At 44.2% G+C, this 22,362-nt stretch overlaps 1 protein-coding gene across 1 annotated transcript in view; it reads left to right on the top strand.

The window, feature by feature from the left end:
• The first annotated feature begins 1,317 nt into the window (after positions 1–1,317).
• The window catches only part of WDFY1 (WD repeat and FYVE domain containing 1), a 70,038-nt gene continuing 48,993 nt past the window's right edge, over positions 1,318–22,362 (top strand). The window contains exon 1 of the mRNA XM_001166904.6: positions 1,318–1,621. Coding sequence (XP_001166904.1) covers positions 1,485–1,621 — 137 coding nt within the window. The 5' untranslated portion in view covers positions 1,318–1,484. The remainder of the gene's footprint in view (positions 1,622–22,362) is intronic.

The raw sequence follows: 22,362 nt of genomic DNA, 5'->3' as shown, positions 1-22,362 counted from the left end.
CCATGTGATTCACATCCATAATTTAAAGTTTTTATTAGCTACCTTAAAAAAATAAGCAGGTCATATTAATTTTAATAGTATCTAACTCAATATATCCAAAATAGTATCATTTCAACATGTAATCATTGTAACAATTATTGATGAACTATATTACATCTTTTTTGTTTTGTGCTAAGTCTATAAAATCTTGTAGTATTTTGCTTGTCCAAAATCAGTTTGGACAAGCCACATTTCAAGTGCTCTATAGTCATGTGGATAGTACGGTTCTAATGCAATTCTGCAATTCAGGTGTCAGAATAATATAGTGGGGCAGAAGTTTGGAGTCATTGACTTCCTGAGTCCAAATTTTGGCTCTTGAACTTACTGGTTGTCAATGACCTCTAGCCAAAAACCACCAGGAACAAATGGGGTTGATTGCTTGTTGGAGGGAGAAGACACACCATTGGGAATGGTGAGGTGTCTGGGTAAAGGGATGTTAGGACAGTTTTATTATAGGATTTGTGTTTGTGTTAGGTGACCTGGGAGAGCTTAAGGAAGAGAGGCTCTCCTCTGGACTGGATGTTGTCAGGAAATGCGTATAATTCTAAGGTTGCATATCTTAATAAATCTTATCTAAATGGAGGAAGACTAGATAGCGGTTAACATTATAATTAATAAAGAAATAAGAGTCACTCATATTAGCCAGGATAGGGGGATGTTTGGTAATTTCTGTGGCTTGTACATCGCTCATATTTTGGCCGTGTTTAGATGTGATTATGGAGTGGCCTCGTCTGATGTTTATGTTCCACAGGAAGCAAACACTTCCTAGCAACACCAAAGCTCAGCTGATAGTACCAGGCAGCTCCTGGAGATCAAGGGCTGCTTTTTTCCCTCTCATAGCTATGCAACCTTAAGGTAGTGATCAAACTTCTCTGGTTGTTTTCTCATCTCTAAAATGGGAATACAAGAGCATCTGTTTCATCTCTTAAGATTATCAGTATTAAATGAGATGCAAAGACACTGAGTTAATGCCTGGCATATGGTCACCACTCAGTGAGTGCTATCTATTGTAGTTCAAAGATTCTAAGATGCACTATATTTTTTCACATTTTAACATTTCTGAAAGTGTGTGCCTTTCAAACAATGGCTTCTTCAAATGGATGAAATGTAGTATTGTAATTTCTGAAATCTCTGGTTTGGGGGACAATTCCTTGTCCCCTCCAGGTGCTCAATTTATTCCTGGGTGAATGGCTTTACTTTTAAACCTTCCTTACTTTCCCCATTTCTCCGCAGGCGCCCTGTGCCATCCTCTCCCAGCCACAGACTTTCAGCTTGCGCGGCATCCCCAGGCAATACGGGCGGTGCGGCGGCAGCACTCGGGGGCTTACGGCGGCGCGGCGCCCAAGAGGCCCCAGCAGCCGAAGGGAAACCGGCGCGTCCCCGCCCGCCCAGCCGTCAGCTGATGGGCTGCCTGCCGAGGAGGCCGCCGCCGTCGCCGCGCGAACATGGCGGCCGAAATCCACTCCAGGCCGCAGAGCAGTCGCCCGGTGCTGCTGAGCAAGATCGAGGGGCACCAGGACGCCGTCACGGCCGCGCTGCTCATCCCCAAGGAGGACGGCGTGATCACGGCCAGCGAGGACAGGTAGGGCCCGGGCGCAGCCGGGGCGGCCCGAACTCCGCGACGACGGGGTGTGGGGGCGGTGGGGTCCGCGGCCCCGGTCCTTCCTGCGTGAGGGGGCTCCCCCGGCAGCACGGCCCCACCCCCACTCTGCGCCCCTTAGCTCCGCCGGGTTCCCGGTTCCCTCCCGCCGGTCCTCCAGCCTCGACTTGCACCTTTCCAGCCTGGGACCCCGGTCTCGCCGCGCCCCTCCAGCCCGGATCCCCTGTCCCACCGCGCCCCTTCAGCCCGGGAACTCCGTCTCACCGCGCCGCCCAAGCCCGGGACCCTTGTTCCAACGTGTCTTTCCAGCCCAGGACCCCTGTTCCAGTGCGCCCTACCGCGCCCCTCCCAGCCCACCTCGCCCCTCCTGCTCAGGACCCCTGTTCCAATGCTCCCCAACGCGCCCCTCCAGTCCGGGACCCTTGTCCCACTGCGCCCGTCCATCCCGGGAGCTCCGTCCCACCGTGCCCCTCTAGCCCGGATCTTCTGTCCCACTACGCCCCTCCAGCCCGGGAACTCTGTCCCACCGCGCCACTCAAGCCCGGGACCCCGGTTCCAGTGCGCCCCAACGCACCTCTCCAGCCCAGGACCCCTGTCTCACCGCGCCCCTCCAGCGCGGGAACTCTGTCTCACCGCGCTGCTCAAGCCGAGGACCCCTGTTCCAGTGCGCACCAACGCGCCCCTCCCAGCCCACCGCGCTCCTCCAACCAGGGAACCCCGACCTGCGGTGTCGCACTAGCCTGGGACCTTCGTCCCGGTCTCTCTCCCTGGCGGGGTTTAGCCTGGCACTCGGAAGGTGTTTCTTGGCCCTCCCGGGTCAGTTCCAAATCGTCTCCTCTGGAAGCGTGGAGGACCGGCGGCTGGTCACTGCGGACCCTGGTGCCCGGGGCTTGCTTCTTTGCGAGGAACTCCAGCCGCCTTCGCTCTCTTCCTCCTCCTGTACTCAGGGATTTCACGCCACGCCAGGCCTCTCTAGATCAGTTATTTTTGCCACGGCTGCTAGAATCACCTGAACTCTTATTTACTAAATAGGTTTTTGTGAAAGTGACTCATTTTTAAAAATATTTGGATGCATTTATTTTAAAAGGAAATTTTATTTATTAGGAAAACTAACATTACTCACCAGACAGATTAAACTAATAACTAAAACATGTTAATTGGCATGCACACAGAGTCCTCTCTTGCACTGTGACATCTTGCATTGGACGCCCACCATGCTTTTGGGAAACACTGATTGGGTCCAGTTTTCTCATTTCTCCTAAGAGGAAGCCGAGGCTGGTGGAGGTGTAGCTTGCTACTAAGTTACAGAGATACTGGTGAAGCCGGAAATGCAATCCAGGACTCCCACCAGCTCTGGGCCTGAGTGAGTGGATTGGAACAGTATTTATGATTCGACTTTAAACTTTAGCGTCTTTCAAATCCTAAAGGTTTACAATGTCAGTAGCTTTCCGGTGGGAATTTGAAGGAAATGACTGATGTTTATTGAATGAAACTGTGTTTCCTTGATGCAATGAGCCGTCTTAAATAGGGATAGTCCACAAGTCCAAAAGCTTTCTGGAGGATGGAAGGTACTGCTATTCTCTTAAAGCTGAAGGCGTAGTCTCTAGCCTTTTGTAATTATACCTTTTGAAGTGACATTGACCCTATCCTGAATGGGAAGAAAAAGCCTGAAGCCCCCAACTCCTGTTGGTCCTTTGGATTTTGCTTTTGAGTGAGCTTGTGCCTTTTTCCTCAATTAGATAATGAGCTGATTGTGAGCAGGCAGTGGCCTCTCCCTGCTGGTTCACCTGTAGCTGACTTCCAACAAGGAGGGGAGTGATTGGTAGGACCTGGGTGTGGGTCTGTAAAGCAGAAAGGAGTGAGAGAGATCGAGTGCATGAGACATGGGGAGAAGATGGGGACCTGAAAAAGGCAAGGACAGAATAGTGACTTTTTTTTTTTTTTTTTTTTTTTAAGATGGAGGCTTGCTCTGTCACCCAGGCTGGATGGAGTGCAGTGGCATGATCTTGGCTCACTGCAACCTCCGCCTCCCAGGTTCAAGCGATTCTCCTGCCTCAACCTCCTGAGTAGCTGGGACTATAGGCGCCTGCCACCACGCCCGGCTAATTTTTCTATTTTTAGTAGAGACAGGGTTTCACCATGTTGGTCAGGATGGTCTCGATCTCCTGACCTCGTGAGCCACCCGCCTTGGCCTCCCAAAGTGTTGGGATTACAAGCATGATCCACTGGTGTCCGGCCAGAATAATGACTCCTGCATGATGTGAACGTAGATGCAGACAACACTCTTTAAAAGTTAGCCTTTGGCCAGGCGCAGTGGCTCATGCCTGTAATCCCAGCACTTTGGGAGCCTGAGGCGGGTGGATAACAAGGTCAGGAGATCGAGACCATCCTGGCTAACACGGCGAAACCCAGTCTCTACTAAAAATACAAAAATTAGCCAGGTGTGGTGGCAGGCGCCTGTAGTCCCAGCTACTCGGGAAGCTGAGGCAGGAGAATGGCATGAACCTGGGAGGCAGAGCTTGCAGTGAGCCAAGATTGTGCCACTGTACTCCAGCCTGGGCGATAGAGCCAGACTCCGTATCAAAAAAAAAAAAAAAGCAGCCTTTATTCGGTCAAATATTTTATTCATGAATCATGCGTGTTGGGTAAGTTGCTAAATATTCGAGATTGCTGGTCAGGAGCAGTGCTGATAAATGTTTTTGGAAAGTGATTACTAAGCTGCTCTGGGACTGAAACGTTCTGGGGGAGCTTGCATCTGCTCACTTTTTCACTCGTGCACCACTGTTATTGCAGAGCCCAGGTAGATGACTGGACCAGGATGGGGTTGGCGTTTGAGGTTTCTGTTGTGTTCAGGCTCTTGCAACTTCCTTGAAGGGAGAACAACCTTTTTAGTAGGTGCTACACTTCATGAGATGTAATGAAAGCACATGGGCATGGGTTTTTTCTTGGTGTTAGCCATGGTGGTTTGTTTTCACATTGTCATAAATATGTGTCATGTTCTTCACTCATTTACTCATTCATTTAGAAAAAGCTTTTTTATTGAGTGTCAGGCCCTGAGGATACAACAGGGGTCAAAAGCCACACTACCTTGGCCAGGCAAGGTGGCTCACGCCTGTAATCCCAGCACGTGTGTGGGGCCCATGCTAGACCTGTAGGGGAGAGACAGCTGACAGCTAAGTTGCTCTTTCCCAAGGGCTGAACAGTCTAGTGAAGAGATGGCCCCTATGTATTCAGCATCCAGTGCTGGGAAGACACAGGAAGAGGAGGCTCTTTGGGCTGGGGCCGGGGTTTGGGGACAGCCTCCTAGAGAAGGTCGTTGAGCTGGTCTTCATGGATAGAGGAGTGGCATCTAGAAAGGAAGGAGGGATGCACCCTCATCCCAGGCAGAGGAAGGAGGAAAGGACAGGAGGGAATTGTAAGAGGGAAAGAACCATAGCTATTTCTAAGTGACCAGAGCAAAAGGTGGGCAGTGACAATAGCAACAGAGAGGACTGAGAGCTGGAAGGACCAGTGTCCAGTTTTGTTTTGTTTTTTAAATTAAAAAAAAAAAAGTTTTTGGGGGCCAAGTGCGGTGGCTCACGCCTGTAATCCCAGCACTTTGGGAGGCCAAGGCAGGCAGATCACCTGAGGTTAGGAGTTCAAGAACAGCCTGGCCAACATGGTGAAACCCCATCTCTACTATAAATACAAAAATTGGCTGGGTGCAGTGGCTCACACTTGTAATTCCAGCACTTAGGGAGGCCGAGGCGGGTGGATCACCTGAGGTAAGGAGTTTGAGACTAGCCTGACCAACATGGAGAAACCCCATCTCTACTAAAAATACAAAATTAGCTGGGCGTGGTGGCACATGCCTGTAATCCCAGCTACTTGGGAGGCTGAGGCAGGAGAATCACTTGAACCCAGGAAGCAGAGGTTGAAGTGAGCCGAGATCATGCCATTGCCCTCCAGCCTGTGCAACAAGAGTGAAACTCCGTCTCAAAAAACAAAAACAAAAAAACCCACAAAAATTAGCTGGGCATGGTGGCACACACCTGTGGTCCCAGCTACTTGGGAGGCTGAGACAGGAGAATCACTTGAACCCGGGAGGCGGAGGTTGCAGTGAGCTGAGATCATGCCACTGCACTCCAGTCTGGGCAACAAGAACAAAACTTTGTCTCAAAAAAAAAAAAAAAAAAGAAATAAGGAATTTGGACCTTATTTTGCAGGCAGTGTAGAACCATCAAAGAGTTCAAAACAAGCAAATGATATGATCGGAATTTTTAATTTAGAAATAACAATAGCTAACCTGTTGAAAGTCCCTTTTCTCTACGAGTACAGAATTGGACCTTATGTGTTATTGGATCCAGTCCTCACACTCCCTCCCTGTAAGGTAGGTACAGTCACCTTCTCTTATCAGCAGTTCCAAAATTTAGTGCATTCTAAACATCAGAAATGTGTATGTGTGTGTGTAAATTGGACCTGAAAACTCGTTTGGTGCTAAAATTTGGCCTGAATAAATGAGACTGTTTGTAATCTTTATTTACTGCATGCGTCACAGTGGCGTGATCTTGGCTCACTGCAACCTCTGCCTCCCAGTTTCAAGCGATTCTCCTGCTTCAGCCTCCCGAGTAGCTGGGATTACAGGCACCCACCACCACACCCAGCTAACTTATGTATTTTTAGTAGAGACAGGGTTTCACCGTCTTGGCGAGGCTGGTCTTGAACTCCTAACCTCGTGATCCACCCGCCTCAGCCTCCCAAAGTGCTGGGATTACAGGCATGAGCCAGTAGCTTTTTACATTTAAAGTAGGGTCCAGCTGAAGTAAATTCATTTTACAAACGCTAAAAGCAGTGAGAACTAGCTGAGAGCATTTTGAGAAGAAAAGTGAAAGGTATGAAGGTTTTCCTGAAGTTAGTGTCCACTTTTGTAAAATCTAGGCCAGTGGTTCTGGGCCAGGGGTGGTTTTGCCCCCCAGGGGACATTTGGTAATATCTGGAGACATTTTTGGTTGTCATGATGTGGGGGAGGTGATATGGTTTGGCTGTGTCCCCACCCAAATCTTATCTTGAATTGTAGCTCCCATAATTCCCATGTGTTGTGGGAGGGACCCAGTGGGAAATAATTGAATCATGAGGGCAGTTTCCCCCATACTGTTCTCGTGGCAGTGAGTAAGTCTCAGGAGATCTGATGGTTTTACAAGGGAAAACCCCTTTGGCTTGGTTTCTGTTTCTCTCTTGTCTGCTACCATGTAAGACATGCCTTCTGCCTTCCACCATGATTGTGAGGCCTCCCTAGCCACATGGAACTGTGAGTCCATTGAATCTCATTTTGTTTATAATTACCTAGTTTCTGGTATGTGTTTATCAGTGTGAAAACGGACTAATACTGTATGTAACTAATACTGGCATCTAGGTAGAGGGTAGGGATGCATCTGAGTATCCTGTTATGCCCCACACCAAAGGATTATTGAGCCCCAAATGTCAATAGTGCTGATATTGAGAAACCCCAGTCCAGGCTTCATGTACTTATCTGGCCTCTCTAGAACACTGGTTCTTTAACTTGAGTGTGCATCAGAATCACCTGGGGATCTTGTTGAAATTCGGGTTGCTGGACCCCACCCCCGGAGTTTCTGATTTGGAAAGTCAGGTGGGGCCTGAGAGTTGGCATTTCTGCCAAGTTTCCAGGTGACGTTGATGCTGATGCTGCTAGTCCAGGGACCACACTTAGAACCACGGCTCTACAAGAAAGGAGGGTTATTTGTCACTGTGCTTGCCTATGTACAACCACCAAGAAAGAATACTGAATACAAAAATTAGCCAGGCATGGTAGTGTGCACCTGTAATCCTAGCTACTTGGGAGACTGAGACGGGAGGATCACTTGAGCCCGGTAGGCGGAGGTTGAGGTGAGCTGAGATTGTGCCACTGCACTCCAGCCTGGGTGACAGACCAAAACCCTGTCTCAAAAAAAGATACTGCTTACATTTTATCCTCTTTTTTTGGTCACCTTCTGGGATATATTTACCTGGGGTCATTCACAGATAGCCACCTAGTTCACTGTAATCAAACTGCATATGACAAAGCTAGATACGGTCAGCACTCCAAAGAGTATTAAGCCAATGTGGAATATCAAAGCTTAATGCCATTACACGTGGGAGTCACAGGTCATTAGTGGTTTGGGTGGTCAGCTTAGGGTTCTGCTTAGAAACCTTTATGGATTAATGTCTCGTGAATGGTTAATAGAAAATGGTACTACTTCTTGTATGAAGTCATTAGGATTTTGCTGAAGTAATAATTACCTTAAGCTCTTTAATTTAAATTTAAGTTTAAGAATTTGAACTACAGTGGTGACTTCCCTGGTAGGGGAAACAGAAAATAAGACTCTGCCTTTAGAACAGAACTAAAATGGTGAGACAGTAGGAACCAGTATGTTTGCTTTTTGGACTTTTTTGCTGTGGACTGCACCAAAAATGTAGACAGTCAGTTGATTGAATGATACAATTTTTAAAAGGTAAAAGCTTTATAAAGCCTTATAAATAAGTTAAGGCTATAGGCCTACTGTCTTCACTTTTGAGAAATAGAGTTTGTGGATGGACGTACTTCTACTGTTGCATTAGGGGCTCGTAGGCCAAGATTGGTTTCTGCAGGAAACTCAATTTTGTTTGTCCCAAGTTAAAGATAAATCTCATGTGATTTAAAATGTTTTAAGATGTTGCACTTAGGCTGGGAAAGAGTAAAGATTACAGAAAACCAACTTTTAGATTTTTTTAGCATTTTCCTTTTTTAAAAATTATACCAAATATGTAATATATTTGCTTCCACTTAGATATATCTAAGTTTATTAAGATGGTTTGGGGAAAAATTTGTGTATTTACCAATTGTTCACATAGAAACAATCTTAAATAAATAACTTGATTTTTAAGTGTTATGCCTGGGAGGAAGGCTGACATAGCTGGAATTCATTAGTTAATACAGAAAACCAGGATGTTAACTGCTGTATTTTCATTGTCATGCAGAGCCTAAAAGTAGACTTTAATTTGTGTTATAAAATAAACTGAAGACTTGAGAAGGCAGGAAGCCTGGGTGGCCACACATTTACTCCTGTATTGTTAGAGTGATCCTTCATTGTTACAATCATTTTCTTTTTATAGCATAGTTAAGAACAAAGGCTTGGGAGCCAGAATGCCTCAGTTTGAATCCCAGCCCTGTGATGTTAGACAAGTTATTTAACCTCACTGTATCACAGTTTTCTCATGTGCAAAAGGGACATGAGTCCATTTTGTACCTGCTTTACAGAGTTTTGTGAGGATTAGGTGACTTAAACCACATGGAACAGTGCCTAGCACAGAGAAAACATTATGCAAGTGTTAGCTGTTATTGTTTTCATTCCCATTTATTTTCTATTTAATTGCTTTAATCTTAAAGACTGGCACAGAGAAAGCACTATACAAGTGTTAGCTATTATTATTATTTTCATTTCCACTTATTTTGCATTTTATTACTTTAATCTTATGAAAGAGTAATATGTTTCTACTTATTCTGTATGCATGTTTGTGTGTGCATGTGCATAAGTGAAAATAAAAAAATTTTTCCTGTTTGAATAGGACAATACCATTTGAGGGGTTATTTACAATCCTAAATTCTTAGAACTGCCTTTGAGTCGTGCCTTTTCTTTATTTCCATATGTGGTTACTTGCAGGTCATGTCAGTGATTAGTTTCACTTAGACATCTTTCCCCTGCTATATTTGAGATCCTCAAGATCGGGTTCATTGATTCACTAGAAAGATTGACACATTATAGTCATACGCATGGCTGTGATTTATCATAGCCAAAAGACGCAAAACAAAATCAGCACATGGGGTGAAATCCAGAGGAAACCAGACACAAGGCTTCCAAGAGTCCTCTTCCTGTGGAGTCACAGGACATGCTAATTCAGATTGAATTAAGGCAACATGTGTGAAATATTGTTTATCAGGGAAGCTCCTTAGAGACTTTATTCAGTGTTAGAGGCTGGTCATGTAGGCGCCCTTGGCTAATGTTCCAAAATTCCAAACTCTCAGAAGGAAGGTAGGTGGTCAACATAAACCACATATTTTATACAGGCATGAAGCACAGTGAGCCATTCTTAGGAGTTAGGGAATGGTGAGGTCCCCTCTGGATAAACAAGGTCCCAGACACCTGCCAAGGGCCAACCTTGCAAGCAAGACTTTCTAAGGACACAGCAGCATCAGGCCTGCTGTGGGAACTTTTTTCTGCCCACCTGCCCATAATTACCCTAGTGTTTGTCCTCATCATCTTTTAAACCTCATTTTTCAAAGCCTATTAACTGGCTTCCCTGAGTTCCAGCATACTGTACTTGGATCTGTCCCACTCATCTCCTATCTTTAACTAGGCTTTTATTGTGTCTTTTTCCTGCTCATGACCTTTCATTAGCTCCTTATTTAATCATGTCTGTAAAAGGACTTTGGGGGCCGGGCGCGGTGGCTCATGCCTGTAATCACAGAACATGGGGAGGCTGAGGCAGGCAGATTACTTGAGGCCAGGAGTTAGAGACCAGCCTGGCCAACATAGTCAAACTCTGTCTCTACTAAAAATACAAAAATTAGCCAGGTGTAGGGGCACATGCCTGTAATCCTCCCAAGAAGCTGGGCTGAGGCACGAGAATTGCTTGAACCCAAGGGGCATAGGTTGCAGTGAGCCAAGATCATGCTGCTGCCCTCCAGCTTGGGCAATAAAGCAAGACTCTGTCCCAAAAAAAAAAAAAAAAAAAAGGACTTTGGGAACCCCATAACTGCTCCCTGCTAAGCTTTATTTCCACCTTCTATCTCTCATTTATTGTGGTTCTTTTGTGTCCAGTGAAGTCAGTGTGTGTTCTGTCCCACTCACACCTGGTACATTTCCCACCTGGGTGCCTTTGCCTCCCTCACCAGGAACCTCACTTGCCCTCTCTCCTGTATTCAGACCCTCCTTCATCTCCTAGATCCACTTCAAGTTCCACGTCCTCCATTGAATAATTCTTCCCAGCCCATCATTCTCTGTCCTTTCTGAGCTTCCTTCAACACTCCTAGTATATTACTGATGATGCCTAGTTAATTACAATTAGGTATTAGTTCCTGTTGCTTTGTGTTTATTCATCTTATCTTCCCACATAGTCTGTACTCCACCAGGTACTGCATAACCAGCTACTGGTTGAATGATACAGACTTAACCATTTCTGCACAGTAGACATTTCCTCTGCTGTGTTTAGCTTTAATAATCTGCTAGTTCTTTCCTAAGAAGCAGATTGTAATATAATGAATGATATTTGTCTCTAGAATTTAGGTATTCATCTTCCCTCTCTACAAAGTATGCTCAGCAAATCTTTCTGAGAGTTGTTAAGACATTATTAGCACATATATACTGATTTCATGATGTATTTTTGTCATACTTCATGGTGAAATAATCTCTTTATTCATTTTTCTTTGTCAACCACATACTACTTTGCTCAAAACACTTCCCTTCAAGGTCAAGGTGAATCTACAGCAGATCACCGTCAAAGAAATTTTAAGTAAAAAGTCACCTGTGTGGATTTTTTTTCTCTTTCTCCTCGTCTTTATACTTGATTTAGACACTTAGCGTCAGTAGAGTCCAGTTGCAAAGGTTAATGGGGAGATGAGGGTGCTTATAGTGCAACCAGTATTGATGGGGGCATTTTTGGTTTCTAGGTTATGGTTTATAGAAAATACAGCCTAGTATGGAATTCCTGGGATACCTGCAGTGTCCCATAGAGGCTTCGTCCTGCTGTGCTGTTCTCCCTCGCTGAAACCCTCTTCTCAGTTTCCATTTGCTTGATTAACTCCTTCTCATCCATTAGGACTTCTTGTGCAATGTTTGCCAAATCCCCCAACCCACTATACCACCATCCCCACTCCCTAACATTAATCTACCCTTTTTCTGTCCTCATAGCTCTTACCACATTATATTGTTAGTTACTCATTTACATATTTGTCTTTACTAATTAAACTTTTTCTGGCTGGGCGCAGTGGCTCACGCCTGTAACCCCAGCACTTTGGGAGGCCGAGGCAGGTGGATCACCTGAGGTCAGGAGTTGGAGACCAGCCTGGCCAACATGGTGAAACCCCATCTCTACTAAAAATACAAAGATTAGCCAGGCATGGTGGCAGATGCCTGTAATCCCAGCTACTGGGGAGGTCGAGGCAGGAGAATCGCTTGAACCCGGGAGGTGGAGGTTGCAGTGGGCTGAGATAGTACCCTTGCACTCCAGCTTGGGTGACAAGAGTGAGACTCTGTCTCAAAAATTAAAAAAATAAAATAAAATTTTTCTAACATGAAAAACAGTGTAAAGCTTATAGTAATGTCTCAAGTGTTAGTTTGAATCAGTCAACAAATCTGTTAGGGAAAAAGAAGCGTGGAACGTAATCTAAAAGTAGGCCACTGTCTGGGCGCGGTGGCTCACGCCTGTCATCCCAGCACTTTGCGGGGCCGAGGTGGGTGAATCACTTAAGGTCAGGAGTTTGACACCAGCCTGGCCAATGTGGTGAGACACCCCATCTCTACTAAAAATACAAAAATTAGCTGGGTGAGGTGTTGTGCGCCTGTAGTCCCAGCTACTCGGTAGGCTAAGGCAGGAGAATTGCTTCAACTTGGGAAGCGGAGGTTGCAGTGAGCTGAGATTGTGCCACTTTACTCCAGCCTGGGTGACAGAGTGAGATTCTCTTTCTCAAAAAAAAAGAAAGAAAGAAAAAAAAAAAGGCTGTTATTCCTTATTAGAAACTGTGCTTCTTTGTGATTCCTTTAATTTGTGTTTTAAGACTTCTAGGCCATGGATAGGGTTCGAGACTTTTTTTTTTTTTTTTTTTTTGTGGCAGGGTCTCACTCTTGTCTCCCAGGCTGGTGTGCAGTGGCACAATCAGAGCTCACTGTAGCCTCCACCTCCTGGGCTCAAACGATCCTTCCACCTCAGCCTCCTGAGTTTGAGACCACAGACATGTACCACCACTCCTTGCTAATTTTTTATTTTTTTTGTAGAGATGGGGGGGGGGTCTCACTATGTTGCCCAGGCTGGTCTTGAACTCGTGGGCTCAAGTGATCCTCCAGCCTCAGTCTGCCAAGTAGCTGGGATAACAGACGTGTGCCACCATGCCCAGCTAATTTATTTTTATTTTTTGTAGAGACAGGGTCTTGGTATGTTGCCAGGCTGGTCTCAAGCCCCTAGGCTCAAGTGATCCTCCCACCTCGGCCTCCCAGAGTACTGGGATTACAGGTCTGAGCCACTGTGCCTGGCCAGACTTTGTAATGTAAGAAAGTGTTGCCTAGATCCTCCATGGACTCCAGCCTGTCTAGATTATTCCTGCTCTTCAGTGATTAGAGTGGTTTCTAGGCTTCTTGATGGCACAAGGATCACAAAAAAATATTTTTATGCTAACAGTGAAAAGATTACAGCAAGAATGGTTTGGAGTAAAAAAAAAAAAAAAAAATCTGCAGGTTTTCAGCCAATCTGGCTTCTGGAAGGGTGATATTTGTTTAAAGGGGGTGCAAATGCTGGGGCCACCCAGTGGCTTCCTCCCTGGATAAAATCTGCCTGTGGCGACATCAGCAGTCTAATTCTTGGTCACAGACCCTTGAAGCTGTCCTGTGGGAGGGGATGGAAATTTCTGTTTTTCTCAGCCAATCTAATTCTCCTCTACAAAATGAGGCTGGTTTCTCTGCCTTTTAATTTAGAGAATAAATTCAATAACAATCTAACATTTTCTCTCCCTGTTACCAAAGGAGAAAGACTTCTTTTTGCAGCAAGAATGAACAGGGCAGAATTCCAGAGACTCGTTGGAAGGAAATTGCTATTTATTCGATAAAAACAGATGGCACTGATAGCTATGTTGTTCCTTCCCCCTTTCAGGCAAACGTCTTAATGTTATAGAAACCATCTAGCATGCCAGAAGTACACTTTTTTTTTTTCCTGTATCCCCTGGAGGTACTGTCAGACTAGGAAAAAATATCCTTTGCTATAGGTGACAGAAATGTTCACAGATTTACCAAGATTTGAAATAGTATCAGCATCCCTAAGAATGACCAGAAAATCAGATTTTCTCAGAATTACTGTTTGCCCAGAGTTTAAAAGAAATCAGGACCTTGGACTTAATTTGTAACATATAGTATGCCCTTTTAAAATGATTAATTGAATGATCTCTTTTTATCAGTTTAGAATTTAAGGATGGTTAAATTGCTTTAATTTAGCTGTTTTTGGAGTGATTAGGGAGTGTTTTTGAGAAAGTTTAAAGAAGATATTCAGTTTCAGAGATGTTGCTGTTTCAGGCCAGGTAGAACTTGGTGTGATTTTATAGAAATAATTATGTGCTAGTTGAGTCTGCTTATTAAAGTGTGGACATCAATTTCAAGGTAATCGACCCGGCGCCATGGCTCATGCCTGTAATCCCAGCACTTTGGGAGGCCGAGGCGGGCGGATCACAATGTCAGGAGATCGAGACCATCCTGGCTAACACAGTGAAACCCTGTCTCTACTAAAAATACAAAAAATTAGCCAGGCGTGGTGGCAGGCACCTGTAGTCCCCAGCTGCTCGGGAGGCTGAGGCAGGAGAATGGCATGAACCTAGGAGGTGGAGCTTGCAGTGAGCCGAGATTGCACCACTGCACTCCAGCCTGGGTGACAGAGCGAGACTTTGTCTCAAAAAAAAAAAAAAAAAAAAGAAAAAGAAAAAGAAAAAAAAAAAAAAGGTACTCATACTGGTAATACATACTAGAAAATATGTATTGAACCCAAATGTATATCCTTATGGAATTACAGGTTTAAAAATATTTCCAGTGCCCTTTCTGGTATGGGGAAAAAAAAAAAAAATTAGGCCAGGTGCAGTGGCTCACGCCTGTAATCCCAGCACTTTGGGAGGCCGAGGTAGGTGGACCACTTGAGGCCAGGAGTTCAAGACCAGCCTGGCCAACATGGCGAAACCCTGTCTCTACTAAAAATACAAAAATTAGCTGGGTGTGGTAGTGCATGCCTGTAGTCCCAGCTACTTGGGAAGCTGAGGCAAGAGAATTGCTTGAACCCGGGAGGCAGAGGCTGCAGTGAGCTGAGATCACGCCACTGCCTCCAACCTGTGCAACAGAGCAAGACTCTGTCTCAAAAAAAAAAAAAAAAAAAGAAAGAAAGAAAAATATTAATGACTCCTGCAAGATGCCTCCTGGTTTGTGAGCCAGTGCTTTTCAGAGGAAAAAATTGTACCTTGAATCTATCTTTGCTCCTACTGTATTGTGGCTTAAATAGATGAGGCTTTCAAGACTTAGTGATTCCCTTAAGTGTATTTTAACCTTATTTTTAATTGGCTCTTTGATAGAGTTTAACAGTAGAAATAAAAAGGAATCCTTCTACTTATTATGATCATCAGGCATATCTTTCAGCAGATCAAAGATTAATCTCCCTGGAATAAACACTTTATTCTTAATCATAACTGTGGTTATAACTCCACTTTTCATATATCTACTATAGGAAGGTAAAGCATACAGAAGTTTTATCCTTGGTAGACAGGATAACAAACATTACTATATGATATTTAAGAGTAATAACTTTATTTTGTACTTCAGTGACTGCTTCCATTTTTAAGGATTCAAATTAGCACTTTTGCAAAATGGGAATCCTGTATTTCAATTAAGAGTTGAAATGGAGTTATTCGTACTATCTACTTTAAAATCCTTGGCATTCAATAAATGCCAAATGCTTTTTATTTTTAATTTTAACCTCAGATTCCTATGGTTCTTAAAGGTATATTATTTATTTGGAACAGAAAGCATGGTGTCAGTTAGCTCGTGCTACATAACAAACTACCTCAAAACTCAGTGGCTTAAAACAGCAGGGATTTGTCATTGTTCATGAGCCTACAGGTCACCTAGGCAGTGCTTCTGGCCTCAGCCAGGCTCACTCATGCTTGTGGCCAGCCGTGGGCCAGCTCTGCTGAGCTTAGCTGGACTCTTTCTCGTGCCTGGGAGTGAGCTTGCTACAGGCGGGCCGAGGATGGCTTCAGCTGGGACAGTTGAGCTCTCTCCCGTGTCGTCATTTGTCCTCTGGTAGGCTGGCCCCTGTGGTTCATGTGACGTGGCAGTCTTCCAAGACACGGAGTGAGAGCAAACCAGGCCTCTGGACCCAGTACTAGCACCCCATTCAGCCACATTTTTTTTAAACATAGCATCACTAGGCAACCCATATTCAAGGCTCAGAGAAATAGGCAAGGCGCTGCGGTTCATGCCTGGGAGGCCAAGGAGGGCGGATCACGTGAGGTCAGGAATTCGAGACCAGTCTGGTCAACATGGTGAAACCCCGTCTCTACTAAAAATACACAAACTTAGCCTGGCGTGGTGGCGCATGCCTGTAATCCCAGCTACTCAGGAGGCTGAGGCAAGAGAATCGCCTGAACCCGGGAGGTGAAGGTTGCAGTGAGCCGAGATCAAGCCATTGCACTCCAGCCTGGGTGACAGAACCGGACTCCGTCTCAAAACAAAAACAAGGCTCAGAGAAATATATTCCATCTCTTGATGGAAAGAGCTGCAAAGTGGCTGATTGTAAGGAGCATGGATGCAGGGAGGAGTAAAGAATTGAGCACATTGTGTTTTAAATTGTTTCACCACAGGCACTTACATACAATATCGCACGCTGTAGCTAGATTGGGCTAAATCTAGAGCTGGAGGTAGCGAGAGACTTTGTTGGAATCACCACTCCTATTTAGCACAGAGGTCAGTATTTCTTTGAACCAAGTGAGCTTTGAAGTTAGACCTGAACTTTTCCATACTCTGATTTATTTGGGGGGAAAAAGTAATTTAATGCTTCTTGTTTCCTTATTGTTTAGGAGTTACTGCTTTGGAGGATAAAGTGTGGATTTCTAAAAAGCCTTTAAAAAAGTTTTACTTACTTTTTTAAGTAAGGCTGCTTTGCTTTGAATTGTTTACTTTGATAATGTTTTAAAGATGAACTTTCACCATCTTCTGATAAGAGAGAAAGTTAGTCAAACAACTAACTGAAGTCAGTCTGATGCAGTGCTGCTGTTGGTTTGTGTGATTTTCAGATCGTATCTCTCCTTGCTTCTGCTTCCTTAAGTGTAAAATGAAGGCAGAAGCGCCTGTCATCCCTGCCATCAGGATGTGGCACCTCGTTCTCAACAGACCACAAGCTTTTCATGAATCTTTATTTTTTTAAATTTTTTTTAGAGAAGGTGGTAGAGGGAAGTTCAGGGAGGTGCAAGGAGGTGGGAAATCACAGAGTTGCTTTTCATGAATCTTGATGTGTGTCTAGAATGCAGGAACATTCTTGTGTGTGCCACAACAGTTCAGTGTTGTGAGCTTGCAGGAAGTTAAGCAGGAGGCTGGGCACGGTGGCTCATGCCTGTAATCCCAGCACTTTGGGAGATCGAGGTGGGCGGATCACCTGAGGTCAGGAGTTCAAGACCAGCCTGCCCAACGTGGTGAAACCCCATCTCTACTAAAAATACAAAAATTAGCTGGGCATGGTGGTGGGTGCCTGTAATCCCAGCTACTAGAGGGGCTGAGGCAGGAGAATCGCTTGAACCCGGGAGGCGGAGGTTGCAGTGAGAAGAGATCTCACCATCACACTCCAGCCTGGGCATAAAGAGCAAAACTCTGTCTCAAAAAAAAAAAAAACAAAAAACAGAAAGAAAAAAAAAAAAGAAGTTAGACAGGGACACATGCTGATGGAGAGGCACAGTTTATTGCCTTATAACTTTCAGGCCCAAGAGCTAGGTGCCTTTTGGGAGCATCTTCTCCTTCACTGTCCTTCTGCATCTGATGTCTTGGCCAGCTCTGCTGGCTCTGCCTTCTGCTCACTGCTCCTTTGGGAACGATGCTATCAAGGCCCCTGGCTACCCAGGCACCTCTAGTCTGGTGTCCAGGTCCATGTCTCCTTTTTGGTCCTGGGGCTCTCTCACCCCCCAGCAATAACATCTGCAGACATGTTGAATCCCCTAATAGACTCACTGGGGGCAGATGGTGCTCCAGAATCCCAAGCCTGACCCAAGGCACAAGTTCATTTGAAGGCCAGCATAGGCCAGGGTGAGTGTACTCAGCGATGGACAACTGAAGCCTCTGGTATCTGCCTTATGGAAAAAAGGAAAGTTGTGCCACTGTATTTGAAATTGCTTCTGATTCCAATGACTTCTGTTTTTGCTTTTGGTGGGGACAGCAATTTAAAGGATAGACTCTTAGGGAGTGGAACATTTTAACATGTAGAATTTTAGGTAGCCGCTCTTGAAAATCACATAAAATAAGTCCCTAAGTGCCTCAAGGCTCATTGCGCAAAGTGTTTAATTGTGGCTCACTGGGGAGGTCGGTCAGCAGGTATCCTGCTGTTCTGCCAGAACTCAGCCTCCGCATCTTTTCTCTGGGGTTCTCACAAGGAGCCCAAGACATTGTCTGCCTTGGAGGTGGGTTCTCTTCTCCTCCCCTTCTCCTGTCCTTTATCAGCCTCCCTACCTGCCCTGCCCAGCCTGATGTAGTGTGGTTGCATAATTTAGTTATATGATTTGATACAAGCATACCTTGTTTTATTGTGCTTCTCAGATACTGCATTTTGTACACATTGAAGGTTTATGGCAACCATGCACCAGGCAAGTCTAGCTGTGCCATTTTTCCAATACATTGTGCTCACTTTGTGTCTCTGTGTCACATTTTGGTAATTCTTGCAATATTCCAAACTTTATTATTATATCTGTTGTGGTGGTCTGTGTTCAGTGATCTTTGATATTACTATTGTAATTGTTTTGGGGAGCCACAAACTGTGCCCACATAAGATGGCAAACTTAAATGATAGTGTGTGTGATCTGAATACTCCATCAACGGGCTGTTACCCTATGTCTGTCTGTCTGTCTGTCTCTCTCTCCCTCCCTCTTTCCCTCCCTCCCTCCTTTCCCCCTTTCCCCCTAGGCCTCCTTATTCCCTGAGACACAACAATATTGAAATTAGGCCAGTGAATAACCCTACAATAGCCTCTGAGTGTTCAAGTGAAAGGAAGAGTCACATATCTCTAAATCAAACGTTAGAAATGATTAAGCTTAGTGAGGAAGGCACATCAAAAGCTGAGACAGGCCGAAAGCTAGGCCTTTTGCACCGAACAGCCAAGTTATGGATGCAAATGAAAAGTTCTTGAAGGAAATTAAAAGTGCTAATCTAATGAAAACATGAATAAGAAAGCAAAACAGCCTTATCGATGATACGGAGAAAGGTTTAGTGATCTGAATAGAAGATCAGTAGCTGGGATTACAGGCACCCACCACCATGCCCAGCTAATTTTTGTATTTTTAGTAGAGATGGGGTTTCGCCACGTTGGGCAGGCTGGTCTTGAACTCCTGACCTCAGGTGATCCGCCCACCTCGATCTCCCAAAGTGCTGGGATTACAGGCATGAGCCACCGTGCCCAGCCTCCTGCTTAACTTCCTGCAAGCTCACAACACTGAACTGTTGTGGCACACACAAGAATGTTCCTGCATTCTTGACACACATTCTCTTAAGCCAAAGCCTCATCCAGAGCAAGGCCTTAATCCTCTTTGATTTTATGAAGCCTGAGAGGGGTGAGGAAGCTACAGAAGAAAAGTTTGAAGCTAGCAGAATTGGCACATTAGGTTTAAGGAAAGAAGCAGTCTACATAACATAAAAGTACAAAGTGAAGCATCAAGTGCTAATGTAGAAGCTGCAGCAAGTTATCCAGAAGATCTAGCAAAGATAATTGGCAAAAGCAATTACATTAAACAATAGATTTTCAATGCAGACCAAACAATTCTTTTGGAAGAAGATGCCATCTAGGACTTTCATAGCTAGAGAAGTCAGTGCCTGGCTTCAAAGCTCCAAAAGATAGGTTGACTTTCTTCTGTGGCTAATGCAGCTGGTAACTTTAAGTTGAAGTCATTGCTCATTAACCATTCCAAAAATCCTAAGACCATTAAGAATTATGTTAAGTCTACTTTGCCATGTGCTCTATAAATGGAACAACAAAGCCTGGATGACAACATGTGTGTTGACAGCATGGTTTACTGAATATTTTAGGCCCATTGTTGAGACCTACTGCTCAGAAAAAAAGATTCCTTTCAAAATATTATTGCTTGTTGGCCGGAAACGGTGGCTCACACCTGTAATACCAGCACTTTGGGAGGCCGAAGCAGACAGATCACTTGAGGTCAGGAGTTCGACACCAGCCTGGCCAACATGGCAAAACCCCGGCTCTACTAAAAATACAAAAATTAGCCAGGCACAGTTTTGCACATCTGTAAGTCCAGCTGCTCAGGAGGCTGAAGCATGAGAATCGCTTGAGCCTAGGAGGCAGAGGTTTCAGTGAGCTGAGATTGTGCCACTGCACTCCAGCCTGGGTGATGGAGTGAGACTCTGTTTCAAAAATACACATATACACACACACACACACATATTTGTATATATATGAAATACACACACATATATATGTAAATGTATGTATATTTGCTTATTGAAAATGCACCTAGTCACCCAAGAACTCTGAGGATGGAGACATACCATGAGATTAATGTTGTTTTTCATGCCTGCTAATACAACACTCATTCTGTAGCTCATGGATCAAGGAGTAATTTCAATTTTCAAGTTTTGTGATTTAAAAAATACACTTTTGCTGGGCATACTGGCTCATGGTTGTAGTCTCAGCACTTTGGGAGGCTGAGGTGGCAGGATCACTTGAGTGACCAGCCTGGGCAGTAGAATGAGACTTTATAAAAGCCTTAAAAAAGTTAGCCAGGTGTCGTGGTGTGTGCCTGTAGTCCCAGTTACTGGGGAACCTGAGGTGGGAGGATCCCTGGAGCCTGGGAAGCATAGGTTGCAGTGAGCCTTGATTGTGCTACTGCACTCCAGCCTGAGTAACCGACGGAGACCCTGTCTCAAAAGAAAATGTTTTTATAAGGCTATAACTGCCGTAGATAGTGCCTCTGATAGATCTGGGCAAAGTAAGTTGAAAACCTTCTGGAAAGGATTCACCATTCTAGATGTCATTAAGAACATTCATGATTCTTGAGAGAAGGTTAAACTGTCAGTATTAACAGGAATTTGGAAGAAGTTGATTCCAGCCCTCATGGATAACTTTGAGGGGTTCAAGCCTTCAGTAACTGCAGATGTGGAAATAGCAAGAGAATTAGAATTAGAAGTGGAACATATAGATGTGACTGAATTGTTGTAATCTCATGATAAAAGCTGAATGTTTAAAGAGTTTCATATGGATGAGCAAAGAAAGTGGTTTCTTGAGATGGAATCGACATCTAATGAAGATGCGGTGAACATTGTTGAAATGGCAGCAAAAGATTTAGAATATTCCATAAACTTAGTTGATGGAGGAGCAGCAGGCATTAAGAAGATTGACTCCAATTTTGAAAGAAGTTCTATTATGGGTAAAATGCTATTAAATTGCATTGCATGCTACAGAGAAGTCTTTTGGGAAAGGAAGAGTCAATCGATGCAACAAACTTCTTGGTTGTCTTATTTTAAGAAGTTGCCACAGCCACGCCAACCTTCATCAACAACCATCCTGATGGATCAGCAGCATCAACATTGAGGCAGGACCCTCCACCAGCAAAATGATTACCCCTCGCTGAAGGTTCAGATGATCGTTAACTTTTTTTTAGCAATAAAGTATTTTAAAACTAAGGTATGTACATTGATTTTTAGATGTAATGCTACTGCACACTTAACAGACTATAGTGTAACTACAGCTTGCATATGGGAAACCAAAAATTTGTGTGACTCACTTTGTTGCGACATTTGCTTTATTGTGATAAACCTGCAATATCTCTGAGGGTTATAATAATCTCTGTGTTATGCTTTTTTTTTTTTTTTTTTAGGAACAAAAAAGCTGACCATTTCATAAACATTTTATCGGGGCTCCAGGACTTCATAACTGTTTGTAATGATTATATAAGCTATTGAATTACTCTATCATTAACCCATTTCATTCTTTAACATATTTTCCCCATTTTTACTCCTTGGATACAGCTTATATGAAGTTTTTTAAATTTGTAGTTCTTTTTTTATTCTATTAAATGATTTCTATAGAACCAATTTCCAAGCCTGGAATTCCTTAATCAAAGTTTATCATTAGTGTTGTTGTCATTATTATTGGGCAGGTGTATTTGTTTCTCTCTATATTGGAGCAAAATTCTTGCCAAATAGTTAGTTCTAATTTACAATTCTGACAAAGAAATATGAGAGCCCTAGAAGTGGCATTTTGTTATTGTTTTGAGTTGTTTCTTTGCTTTCCCTGCACAGCAGTACATTTTAAAAACATTTTAATCTGAAATATTTAGCATAAAAAAGAATCAATTTTGGAATTTTATTTACTTGGAAAATAAATAAATCATCTACAGTGGTGAACAATGATAAACAAATAAAGTCATGGGGCCAGGTGCGGTGGCTGACACCTGTAATCCCAGCACTTTGGGAGGCCGAGGCGGGCAGATCACTTGAGGCCAGGAGTCCAAGACCAGCCTGGCCAACATGGTGAAACCCTGTCTGTACTAAAAATACAAAAATTAGCCAGGCATGGTGACACATGCCTGTAATCTCAGCTGCTGGGGAGGCTGAGGCATGAGAATCGCTTGAACCCAGGAGGCAGAGGTTACAGTGAGCTGAACTCGTGCCATACCACTCCAGCCTGGGTGATGGAGTGAGACTCTGTTTAATAAATAAATAAAGTGATGGTAGTGGCGTGCATACCCTGTAAGTTAT

This window comes from Pan troglodytes, chromosome 13 (genome assembly GCF_028858775.2).
Source record: "Pan troglodytes isolate AG18354 chromosome 13, NHGRI_mPanTro3-v2.0_pri, whole genome shotgun sequence".
In the NCBI taxonomy this organism is placed as follows: Eukaryota; Metazoa; Chordata; class Mammalia; order Primates; family Hominidae; genus Pan; species Pan troglodytes.
This window is presented reverse-complemented; position numbering and strand designations above follow the sequence as displayed.